At 32.4% G+C, this 12851-nt stretch overlaps 1 protein-coding gene across 1 annotated transcript; it reads right to left on the bottom strand.

Moving 5' to 3' along the window:
• Window positions 1–3637: 3637 nt before the first annotated feature.
• Window positions 3638–10074, bottom strand: LOC112721813 (myosin-9). Its single transcript, XM_029289870.2, has 22 exons — window positions 9954–10074; window positions 9702–9845; window positions 9476–9621; window positions 9240–9396; window positions 8674–8732; window positions 8298–8457; window positions 8050–8199; window positions 7804–7943; window positions 7573–7719; window positions 7344–7445; window positions 7169–7226; window positions 6981–7082; window positions 6599–6636; window positions 6278–6404; window positions 6024–6194; window positions 5797–5928; window positions 5568–5677; window positions 5380–5440; window positions 4913–5090; window positions 3962–4176; window positions 3719–3823; window positions 3638–3643 (listed from the first exon to the last, which is right to left on the bottom strand). Exons 2-22 carry the CDS (start codon window positions 9777–9779, stop codon window positions 3638–3640), a joined length of 2442 nt encoding a protein of 813 aa, XP_029145703.1. The 5' UTR covers window positions 9780–9845; window positions 9954–10074.
• Between the last annotated feature and the right edge of the window lie 2777 nt (window positions 10075–12851).

Genomic DNA, 12851 nt, shown 5'->3' with positions numbered 1-12851 from the left:
ACGTGTTTCATGTGTATCTTCTTTTTAGAAGTACATAAATTGTCTTAAATATTGTCCCTGTAACTTGCCTTTGTATCTCTCTATTTTGGAATTATAGAAATTATACTAAAAATTCTCTTAAAAATAGGACAGTTTTAAGGTCTTTATTATTTCCCATGTAAGGTTGCAATCCAAATACTGTGATACATCAAAAGAACTCCTATGTGAAGACAGGGTAACTCTCAAGAGTTGGATTTATAATAGACAGATGATAGGGGACAACTTGATATATTGGAAAAGTAACAAAAGTGATATTCTGATTAGAACAAGTGCAGAAGCATAATACATAAGGTGATATTCTAGAAAAGTGTGAACTCATGGCTTAACTGTGAACCATAGGGAGAAACTAAATCCTATTAATTAGTCCAGTGCCTTGAGATATTCAATAGTACACCCCAGGTTGAAAAGGGCACCTCTACTCTTAATTTGAAAATTCCATTTCTGATAGCCTAATGCAGCAAGTGAAATGCTAGCATAACTAGGACATTGACATTTGTGAAGAAAGTTAAGAAGTTCTAGCTCATGTAAAAGAGCAAAGATTCTATGTCGGTATGCAGATTTTGCAATGCTATAGTGATTGGAAAGGAATTTTAGGATTTTTAATAGTTTATTTTCAAATGTGAATTTCCATTTAGATTACGATTATTGTTTTGATTTCTGTTTGGTGATCAGCACATGGTCTATTTAATAGGCTTTCTTGAAGTGATATTCAAAGGGATTTCCATACCTTATAGCATAGATAAAGTTTTTATGTCAACTATATACTTTTCTTTTTGCACATGTCCTAATTATACCTTTTGTATTTGTGCAAGGATGGCTTATCCTTTTTTTATTCAGTATTATCTTCTATTCTAATAATAAATTTTATCTTTCTATAAAAACAAGGTGGAGAAAGTTAGACTGACCTGATCCATCCTCTCCAGTGACATCCTGAACAACAAGTGGATAATGGCCTGGCTTAGAGGAAGCATCTGAATTTGGACCAGAGGCAGGAAATGTGAAATCAGAGTCTGTAGATGAAGTATCGGAGTTACTGGAAGCAACATCAACTCTAGCAATAGGTCGAAAAGTTGAACTCAATCTTGATGAAGTACTTAAAATCATCTTCAAATCGGCAACTTGACTTGACATGGAAGATATCATCCTGATACACACTAAATCAGATCTAGCATTAATTAAATAGTATTCAGTTTTGAAATTCAAAACTCAAGCAATTTTAATATCCATATAAGGCAGACAATGTAAGCAATATTTACAATAGTCAATGCCATCTTCAATGGGGGTTATATTCTTCAAACCATAATGGCCCTATTGGTCTACAGTAAATTAAGAGTTTCCATTATCCTTTTTCCTTCTTTGGTTTATTGAGAATTTTCCTCTAAACATAATGAAATATGCAAGTTTTAGTGGAAGGTAGCCCCATTTTTATGGAAGCAAATCTTTTAAAAGTAAAATGATATCATTTCCTCATAATGTAAGACTAACTGAAAATCTTCCTTCAAACGACATGTCGTTAGAAATAAAGTTGCTCACATATTTATTGATCGATTGATATGGTGAAGGACTACAACAGCAGCCTCTGGAGATGATAAAGGATTAACGGCATTTTCATCTCTCAAGCTTCAGTTTGCCCCATGTTTGCTTATGAAGATACTTTTGAGTATATCAATTTGGACAATAACTATTAGTAATTAATTCAAGAGCATCAAAACTCTAATTAATTATTCCTTAGTTCAACCTAAAAACTCTGATCCTGGTATCACAGCTTTGCATATCTTATTCAAGATGACAGAACTGTTTGATCGTAAATATTTCAAAGATCACAACAAGCCATCAGTGAATTACTGGATTAAATAAAATCAGTGATGGAAAAAAGTATCATGAATCAATATTGAACTCTAAACAACCAAGTCATCATAAAGCTGGGTTGTTCCCTTTCGGAACTCATGTTTGGTTTTCTATGACTGCTTACACAAGTTCTATACACAGTTGAAAGATACCACCACAGTCAAGTAAAAGTACGTAAAATATAGAGAAGAGATGGGGAAGGGGGAAGAGGAAGGGGGGAGGGAGGGAGAAAATATAATAGCAGGACTCATGAATCCTCCAGGTAATAATATTAATATTACCTGTTCAATGACTCTTGAAGTTGATAAACTCTTTTTTCAGTTTCTGCTAACTTTTTCCGTAACTCTTCACTTGATCCTTGAGCTTCTACATATTTCCTTTCGCATTCGTCTGCTCTTACTTTTTCTGCCTGCAACATGACCTGTGAAAAGTGATATCACATAAAAAATTGTGAATTTTAAAATCATAATAATATGCCTAGAAAGGTTATGTGCACAGAAATTGTTCAACATGCAAAACAAAGGCACTAATTTTTTAAATAAATACCATATGATTCTTTAAATAATGCATTGATGAACACAATTCATCCTTGTCTTATATCACATATTCTGTTAATATATACTGCAGACATACAAATTACCTTGCCAATGGGTTATCAGTCATGCTTCTATCTGCATTTCTAGGTTGTTTGCACACATTTCATCCTTGACTTACCATAATCTTTATTTAACATCAAACTAACTAATTATCAATATCATCTTGCCTCTAAAAAGAAAGTAATAGAAAAAAGAATACTTTTGCTCGCTTATTTCTTTATAGTTTATACAGTTAATTTGTGATATAATTCAACAAAAATAAACTGGAACTCTATTATATATCTATTTAACACATATTTTAGAAAATGTGAAGATAAAACGGTATAGAACCAAAGTTTCTTTATGTTTCAAGGCTTAGAAAATAACAGTTATACTACTCATTTTACCTTTAACTTTTTTATTTCTTCAGTAAGAACTTCAACCGTTTCACTTCCTTGTAAAGGACAAGGACTATGGGATTCCCTAATAGCTTCAGTTCTTTCAACATGTTCGGAAGTAATTGTGAGTTCTTCTTGGACAGCATTTAACATTTCTTCTTCGATAGTACATGAGGGTTCTTCTTGGCTAGCATTTGAGGGTTCCTCTTGGAAAGTACTTGAGGGTTCTTCTTGGACAACATTTGAAACTGCTTCAACTGAAATAGTTTTGTTATCCACTAAATTCCCCAAACCCTGGCATTCCATGATAGCAAACCATTTGTTAAGTCAACAACAAGGACTTCAATAGAATCATGCAGACAGAGGGTTCTTCAGTTTTTTGCTATTGTCATTATCATTAGTGCCTTTTCCTATAATCACTATACAAATAGTAGATGAAAAATGATGAAGAGGCACATATGTAGATCTAAGGTGTAATAGTAAATTGTGACACATCAACATATTGTGTCTTGTTTCAACAGTGGGAGCAAATTGAAATAACTTGACATAAATAAACTGAATTGATTAAAAGAAAAAGCCAAGGGACCAAATAAAAAAAATAGGTAAGACAAAAATTGTATTTTGAAGTTTTCCTTACCCAGTGTAAGACTTGGTAGTACATCTAAAAGCTTTAAGCTATTAGGACTAGGCTCCGAAATAGTTTTGAACAGAACAACTATATATTCCCATACTGTAAAGATTCTATATATTATTACGTTTGCTAATTGCTACTAATATCTATAACTACAACGATATTACAAAGAAAAAGGAAACATTTGAGAATTTTAACAACACAACAAAAAATTTATATATACAAACCTTGTCTTCGTCTTTCTCCACGGAATCATTGACACTTTGTGAAATGATTGCTGATTTCTTAAGGGTTTTATATTCCAAGAGAGCTCTATGCCGGCGATAATATGACTGCATTTTTTACATTCCTCAAGTATCAGGCAATAGAAAAGGTATTTAAAAAGAATGTGTGTGTGTGTGTGTGTGTGTGTGTGTGTGTGTGTGTGTGTGTGTGTATATGGGTGTTAACATTACTACAATAACTCTAACCTGAATAGTGATTGATGCAGAATTTTTCTTCGTATTTCTTAATTTATTTAATTTATCCTTAGCATCCATTGCTCGAAAGGCTGCCTGCAAATATATAGCTGCAACCTTTATCTTGCTGTATTTTTTTCTGGAAAGTTTTCCACGTGTGTGCTTTTGAATTTTGACTGCAGCCTTGCTCCTCCTCAGGTGATAAAATTTTCTCCGAGCCAGTTCACCTAAGAGTCACAACAGTTTAGCACCTAACAAAAATTCATTGCATAAATGATTGTAGAAGTTTGCATAATAGAACATGTTGTTCTTGACGGTAACAAAGAAACTACACATAAAAAATTTATAAGGACCAAACTCTATAAAAATGTTTCAAAATATGTGTATTCATCTAGTGGCAGATAGTATAAGTACCATGCAGATATTTGTGAGATTAAGTGTAATGCTAAATGCTGATTGTTCACTCTGAATTATGTTATGTTCAGATAGCTCTATGTAGGACATGCTGGGTGGGGAAAGAAAGGTGATCATAGAAAAATAGTATGATAGTCTCAGGGATGAAACATTTCTGTTTTTCAGCAATAAGAAACATTAGGACATTGAAAAGGATATAGGATTTCATTGCCAGTGTTTCTCCCACAATTTTAAGGGTTAGACCACAAGACAATGCATTGTTATTCTCTTGCGTTTTGGCGACGTTTGTCATGAACGATGTCCTTTAAACCTTAAATAAAGATATATGAATGATTTTTATATCCTAATTCACTCCAATATTCAAGAACTCCTTTAAGCTTGAAGTGTGAATAACTCATAGACACATCTTAGCATGGGGCAACAAGGATCAAAATCTTGCCTTTTGGTTATAAAAGTTCTAATACCATGTGAGAAATCATTTCTCCTAAAAGCTAAAGTGGTTAGATAGATAATCACAAATGGTTTTTATAGATGCTATATTTGACAGACCTCTACAAATAGATTGCATAAAGATAGAGGACTTGAACAATGCAACATATTCTTTCCGTCTAGGATAACGTCTAGTGTGCTTCTGGATAACTGTTGCAGAACCATAAAGTAAACGTGCTCTCAGAGCATCTAACTCAGCCATCTGACCAGCTCTCAAGAATATTTGTGTTTGCCCTATCTACAAAATTAGCAAGATCACATGAAGTTCAGTTGAGTGTAAAAGAGCATCTTGAAATGAAGAATTTCAGGGTTGACATGCGTATCAATATATGCACCTGTCAACAACAGTACACATGTTTCATTCCATGCCTCAAATCAAATGGACATTTATATGATAAAGATTCTAGAAATAATACTGTAAAGGGGATCCTCTAAATGTCTGAGATTTGATATGAAATGATATTTAATTTAATGATTTTTTTAAGGATAGCGCACAAAAATAAGACTTAATAGAGTTATAGTTTTACCTGATATCCTGTCAGACCAGCCTTCTCCAATATCGTTTTACATGCTTCCTTTTCATCGATGCTGCATAATGCAGGCAGACTCACTAAGTAACTATCAAAGTAAAATAATAAATAATAAAAAAATATTTGACACCACCACTATTGAGTAAAAAGAACATAACCAAAAATTGATGTTAAGTTTGACTCACTTTCCACGAAGAACCTCTGGAGCAAGAATGCCTAATCGAGTTAGAAATTCCTGAAAAGTCCTGTGGGTTGGGAATCCAGCAATCTTAATTCTTACTGCTTCAAGAACACCCTACAATATCAGCGATGGTGCAAAGTCTACAAATGTTAGTTGAGTAGGAATATTAAAACTTGTTCTAAGTAGCACCCTTGAAGCAAATATTGTACAATTTAATTCCTTAACCTACTTACGCCAGAGCGCAATTGTTGGATGACGTTCATATTATCAAATATGGCAGGTTGTAAAACAGTGTTTGGCTTCACACATCTAATATAGTGAGGCTCTGTGAGATTGAGTGTGTCCATCAATTGTTGTAATTGTAGCTGCACAAATCGGTAAAAACAACATTGATCATTCAATTATGTCACTGCTTATGAGATATCACGTTGAGAGAAGGCAAAAGTCATATTAGACATACCTTAAAACGAGAACCAATAGAAGAAAACTTAGCAGATTTTGATGTCTCCTCAGTAAGTGGAGGAAAAAGTCGTGTTACAAATGAACATCTCGAAGTACTTAGCATGTCTTGATGTTCAGGAACAACGTAGTCCTTGTTTTTGTCAAGAAACTGCTCAGACTGATATTGGACCTGAAAAGAAGTGCACAAATAAATAAGAACCATTAGTAGAAAAGTAGAAACCAAGAAGGCAATAATGAGAAACTCAAACCCACCTCGCCTGCATAATGTACAACAGTGAAGTCTGACCGTGCCAGTTTTGGCTTTATAAAGCGTTTGTGATCTTTGAATGTCTGATAAAGCTTTGTTGCAAATGTCTCATGGGTCGACTTGGGAAACATACTGCAAGTAAACAATTATTGAAGGATATAATGCATCGCACAGTCATGTAACTTAATCTAGTACTTTGTAAGCTCTAAATAAAATGGCTATTTCTTGCAATTGCAACCATGAAACTCCGGAACATCAAACAATTATGAATAATAAATAATTAACAGAGAGAGAGAGAGAGAGAGAGTGAAGAAACTTTTTCATACCAAGCTTCATCAAGAAGAGCAATGATTCCACCTGGTTTCTGCATCAAAAGGATTGCTTTAGATAATGAGGGCATAACATTTTGAAGGCAAATTCAGAGGAGACATCTTGGAAATTCTTTGTAGTCATTGCAAAGATGTCTACATATTGTAAACAAATTAGTATCTAAGTTGCATTTTTTAATATTACAAAGTAAATCAAATACAAACTACATAAGTTTGCAAACATACATGTTATATATATATATATATATATATATATATATATATATATATATATATATATATATATATATATATATATAACATTAGATGTTGCTCTATCAGATTGAAATCTAGCTATAAATATTGCAAAATGAAGCATAGCCATAAAGTATGTATAAACCTTTTCAATTAGATCAAGTACATCTTGATTATCCACAAATTCTAAGTAGCTCCAGTCAATTCCTTCTTTTGTATATCTCTCTTGTTCCATCTTAAACACATGCTGCAGGACATTATCCATGTTGGAATGCATGTTATGAGAAAAAGTGATAGTTGAAGTTGTCAAATATCTAAAAACTAACCTCATACCTGGTTGAAATGTTGCTGCAGCTTTTCATTTGTGAAATTAATACAAAACTGCTCAAAACTGTAAAGAGGTAATTAGATATCAACTCAGATTTATCCTACTCTCAAGAGGAACAATGATGTGTGTATGTGTGTGCGCACGCGCATGTGTTTGAGTGAATAATATGATTATGTTCACCTGTTATTCTTAAAGCTTTCAAAGCCATATATGTCAAGAACACCAATGAGACATTTTGACTCTGGGTCTTGCCCAATTGAGACATTGATTTTTTGGACTAACCTGCACATAACAATAGAACAGATAAAAAATTATTCAGATTCAAATAACATAAGTGCAATAAACATAGGATAGGACACATTTTTTATATTTTGAATTCACAATTTTACACTTGACATTAACATAGTACCAGTCAAATAAACGAGAATATAGTGTTTTGGCTAAACCATCCCTGCTAACCGTTGCACCAAGAGGATCAAGACTTCTTTTAATAACTTCCTCTGGGGTAATCATCACACGCTTACAAAGTGCATCTTCCAAAGCACTAGGATCACACCTGAATAAGAAATAATTTAATAGATATGTAATATTAACAAAAAGAAAGCTATTGCAAATGATAACAACAGAAATTTGGTCACACATGAGAAGTTCTGCTGTTATTTGGAGATGCAACTTGGACTCTTCATTTTCTAGAACCGATGAATCAGTTTCTTCCTCTGATTTTGCGAAGTTAATGTTTCCAAGATGAAGAATAGCAGCTATAACTCTGAAGATTGCTTCCTAAGAGGAAGGAGAAAATTATTCATTACCATTTTACTTGAAAGATTTGCTACCATGGGCAGATAACAGAAATATTAGCATAACTAAAGGAAGGTCATAATCATACCTGCTCTTCTTGATTTATTCCCACAACTTCCATGGCTCTCTTGGTGCTAAGATACTCTTGAGCTGCATTAATACCAACTAATTCATAGCAATTGGATTGATTAAGGTAGTGAAATGATTTAGGGTCTCCCAACTTATATTTCTCTTTGTCCTAAAAACCAAAAAGCATTAACAATTAAGAATGCCAACAAGAAAATTATATAAGACATGACAAATAATAAATAGAAAACTAAGCTTTGATATGCCTACCTCAGGAGGTGAAGCACAAAGCAGGTAAAAACAGTGATAATTACGCTCAGGATCCGAGATTTGGCATACACGTGATCTCTCTAGTAGATAAGTTCTAATGGCTGCACCGGATATTCGTCCATGCTTATCAAATTGAATCTCAACAAATTTTCCAAAACGGCTGCAGGAAAATAAAGCAAACAAAAGTAGGTATGCAATAGCTGCTTGCTATTGAAATCATTGATTCAAAAACGAGAAAGAAGTAGCTAGCATCATGTAAGCAGCATGGAAATGCGAGTACTCAAGAAAACACTGTACATATAGGATACATTTAGCACATACACTATGGAATGTATTAAAAGCCAAACATAATAGAACATAACCAGGAAGTTCTTACCTAGAATTGGAATTTTTTACTGTCTTTGCATTACCAAATGCCTCAAGAACTGGGTTTGACTGCATTATTACAATTTAAAAACATTAGTGGAGCGGTGAGTTTTCACATTCACAACTACACATCACTTAAAAGAGAAACTAATTAAAGTATCAAACGAGGAGTGATCAAAACCAGAACTAATTCAAAAAAGAAACAAAATTGCTACATCAATAACTTCATAGTAAGTACATTGCAAAAACAACCAGTACCTTATCTTATGCGGTAACTAAAATAAATACATTGCAAAATGGTTTGAAATAGGCCAGATCTATTACAGAGTGCACTAGTAGCTATTCTCGTTAATTCTAAGTACCTCCACACTGGAATCCATTTCAGTCAATAATGCAAGAAATATATTTAATCTTCATTTTGCATTTCTTGAACAATACAAAGTAACTTAAGTTTTAGAAATCTCAAAGTTCTTATTTGGCCAAGTGAAAGAACTTGCAACATAATGATTCTTAGTATGTGCGGTAACCAAACACGTAGAAGCAGTAACTACCACAATCCAAGTTTGATCTTCTTACTTCTAGAACTTGTTTTTCAACAGTTCGCCCTTCAGAAGCATTATGACCACCCAAAAATGCCAGGTACTGCATAATCATTTTGGTCGTTTCTGTCTTACCAGCACCACTCTCACCACTAACCAGAATAGAGTTGTTCTTCTCCTCATTAATCATTGCTCTGTTTAGGCAAATGATGAGTATGAATACCGGATATGGAAGAAAACATGACTGTAAAATCAGTGCAAATTACAACTCACCTATATGCTGCTTCAGCAATAGCAAAAACATGTGGGCTTAAATCTCCAACTGCTGCTCCCTTGTAACGTTTCATGACGTTGACATCATACAGGTCTTCAATATTTTTGAAGGGATTGATGGCAATAAGAATATTTCCGGTATAAGTCTGCCATGATGTCAAACTATTAAAAGAGATCTCATAGCTGCAATACTAAGTCCATATCTTGCACAAAATTGAAATCATACATATATTTCATTGATGTCATATCTATTTTTCAGATTATACAACACTCCCGGCTCATGCAAATATGCAAGCTTGGTCATGTCATCAACACCATTAGCTGGAGCATCTTCATCCTTGGGGTGTAACTTTGACAAACTAGAACCAACCTAAGGAACATGAAAATAAAACAAAGATGAAATATTCAAATTACATTACCATACATGTCTGAAGCAACCATCGTATTAATGTCTTCCGTGAAATAATATAAAATTTACCTTATTCCCATCGCTAAGTTGAATCTCAGCTTCCTTTCCCTTGATACTTAGTACTTGTCCATCAATCCAAACTAATTCCGGATCTGGAACCCAAACATGAGAACCCACAACAATGTTTTCTGCAACCCCCTGTAAGAAAGTTCAATCTTCATGAAACTAAGGGCACATTGGCTATATCAAACCGTTCATGCTTAGAAGGGTAAATGAATTTTGTGATTTTGTTTCATTTCCCTCCTTTTTCCCTCAAAGACCATTTTTTTAATTTCATTCAACGAACTAAAGATTATAATATCTTGTAATTAATATAAAATATAAAATTTCAAACTACCACTAATTTACTTTGTAACCTGTAAACAATATCAATAAGTTTCTACACAGGATCAACGTTTGTTTGTTCCTATATTTCATCTACAAGAAAATTTTGTTCGAATTATTTTGTTCAGAGTAAATCCACAATGTAGTATTCCCAACCATGAGGAATTTGTCATTTTTCGTTATTTTCTCACTTAGTGAGTTGTATTGAACTCTTTCAGCAAGAAAACTAAACACTGAAAGTGAGGAAATAAAAATAAAAATGAAAATGAAAATAAATGAATGAATGAATGTATAGATAAGATTACCATATTGTGAGAGCGGGAACAGGGAGGATCCGGCAAGAATAAGAATAGTTCATAAGAAATCGAAACATGTTACGTGAATAATCGGCATGGAATGGAGGCGAGAGAAGATTGACGCCGCGATGAAATTGAAACGGCGGTAACGAACGGTGATTGGAGAGAGAGAGAGAGAGAGAGAGAGAGTTGTGGTGTAGTGTGTGATGAGGTGTGTGAGGGAAATGAGAAGGAAGTGCCATTGTTGTCCTGCAAAATCGCCATTTTTGTGGTTCTTAATTTCTTGTTCTCAAATCGCTCTTTCTTTTTCATACTCACGCATCGTCTTCGCGGGTTCTCTTTGAATATTAATAAATAAATAATAAATATTTTGATACATAATTTTGATTTATTGAATTATTGTCTTTACTTTTTTAATTAGTGATTTAAATATTAATTATTTACTATGAAGCACGGATACTTCCCTAAATTGTCATATTCGCGTGTCGGACACATTTTGAACACGACACTCATCGACACTCATCTGACACGCTGTCTGTTATGTCCAAAACGTGTCTTAATATAAAATAAAAAAAATTTTATCGACACGTTTGGACACACCTAAATATCATCACGTGTCCAATCTTATTCTTAGCATATATTCTTGAAATAAATTTAGATATAGTATATATTATTATTTATTAAAACAAAAAAATATTTTAAATACTTGATATAATTAAAATAAGATATTAAAAATAATTAAAAATTTATTTATATTTTAATATCAATAAAATATCAAAATATCATTACGCTTTATCCAAAAAATATTTTATATTTTATATGTGTATCCCCGTGTCTTATAAGATTTTAAGATTCGCGTGTCGGCGTGTCCCGTGTCCATACCAGTGTCCGTGCATCATAGGTTATTTACTTATTTTAATTAATGACTATATCACGTATACACCAAAATCGTCCATCAAAATTAGTAATCAGTATAAAATATCTGTTCTATTACCCATCTAAGTGTTTTTGCCAACCAAATCTAACTAAGTTAGGCCAAACTCAACAAAATCACTTTCATTACAGGCAACATGTACACATGTGCTTCACAAACACAAACATATCCTTCTTCGTTTTGGCGTTCCTTTTTCTTCGCATCCTTCCTTCCTCTTCTTCAAATTTCACCTTCTTTTTTCAACGCGTTCCTTTTTATTCTTCGCGTATTTTTTCTCCATCGTCATTCTTTTATTGTTACTATATATTGTTGCTGTGTTTTTTCTTTTCTTCCTTTTCTTTCTAGTAATTTTGCAGCATTGATTTTTTTTATTCCTCTTAAGAGAATGAAACAAAAAGAATTATGAAAAAATGAAATAAGAACAATAAGAAGAAGAAAATGAACAAAAAGCAGCAGAATAATAAGAGAAGGAAGAGGAAGAGTTTTGAATTATGCAGAACTTATTAGAATAAAAATATAACGAATTTTTTAATAAATACACATAAATTTCTTAGTTTTTACACCGAAATTTTGTCACAAAAACACAAAAATATCTTCTTTAATACTATACTTTTTCTTCTTCTTTTTTTTCTTATTTATTTCTTTCTTTTGGTTGATTGAATGTAGGTTCATCATCTTCCTAATAATTTTGCAGCATTATGTATTTTTTCTTTTTCTTTGTTTGATTTTTTTGTTTTATTCTTGTATGTTAAGAGAGTAAAATAAGAAAAAACTTAAAAAGGTAAAATAAGAAGAAAAAAATGAATAAGAAAAAAAGGAAATAAAAAAAAAAGAAGAAGATCAGAAGGAGGAAGAATTTTGAATTATGGAGAACTTATCTGAATAAAAATATACCGAAATTTCTTAACAAATACACATAAATTTCTTAGTTTTTACACTGAAACTTTGCTACAAAAGTACAAAAATGTCTTCTTTAATGCTGTATTTTTTCTTCTTTTTTTATTTCTTTCTTTCTTTTAGTTGAATGAATGTAGGTTCATCTTCTTCCTAGTAATTTTGCAGCATTATGTGTTTCTTTTTCTTCTTTGTTTGATTTTTTTTATTCTTGTTAATAGAATAAAATAAGAAGAAACTTGAGAAGGTAAAATAAAAAAGAAAAGATAAATAAGAAAAAAAAGATTGTGAAGAAGAAGCGGAAAATAAGGAGGAGAAAGAGTTTCGAATTATGCAAAACTTATCAGAATAAAAATATATTAAAATTGTAAGACTCCAAATTTTTATAAATTAAATAATTGACTATTTATAAATTATTGTATTATATTGAAATGTAATTTTTAAGAAAATTATTTTGAT

Source organism: Arachis hypogaea, chromosome 2 (assembly GCF_003086295.3).
Source record: "Arachis hypogaea cultivar Tifrunner chromosome 2, arahy.Tifrunner.gnm2.J5K5, whole genome shotgun sequence".
Lineage (NCBI taxonomy): Eukaryota > Viridiplantae > Streptophyta > Magnoliopsida > Fabales > Fabaceae > Arachis > Arachis hypogaea.
Note: the sequence above shows the minus strand (reverse complement) of the source record. Positions and strands in the feature narration are given on the sequence as shown.

Excerpts from the sequence above, each read along its gene's own strand:
- LOC112721813 (XM_029289870.2), bottom strand. The coding sequence starts at position 9,779 with ATGACCAAGCTTGCATATTTGCATGAGCCGGGAGTGTTGTATAATCTG. Across the intron at positions 7,083-7,168 it reads TGCAGCAACATTTCAACCAG|CATGTGTTTAAGATGGAACA; the intron begins GTATGAGGTTAG and ends AATGTCCTGCAG. Across the intron at positions 5,929-6,023 it reads CTATTGGTTCTCGTTTTAAG|CTACAATTACAACAATTGAT; the intron begins GTATGTCTAATA and ends CGATTTGTGCAG.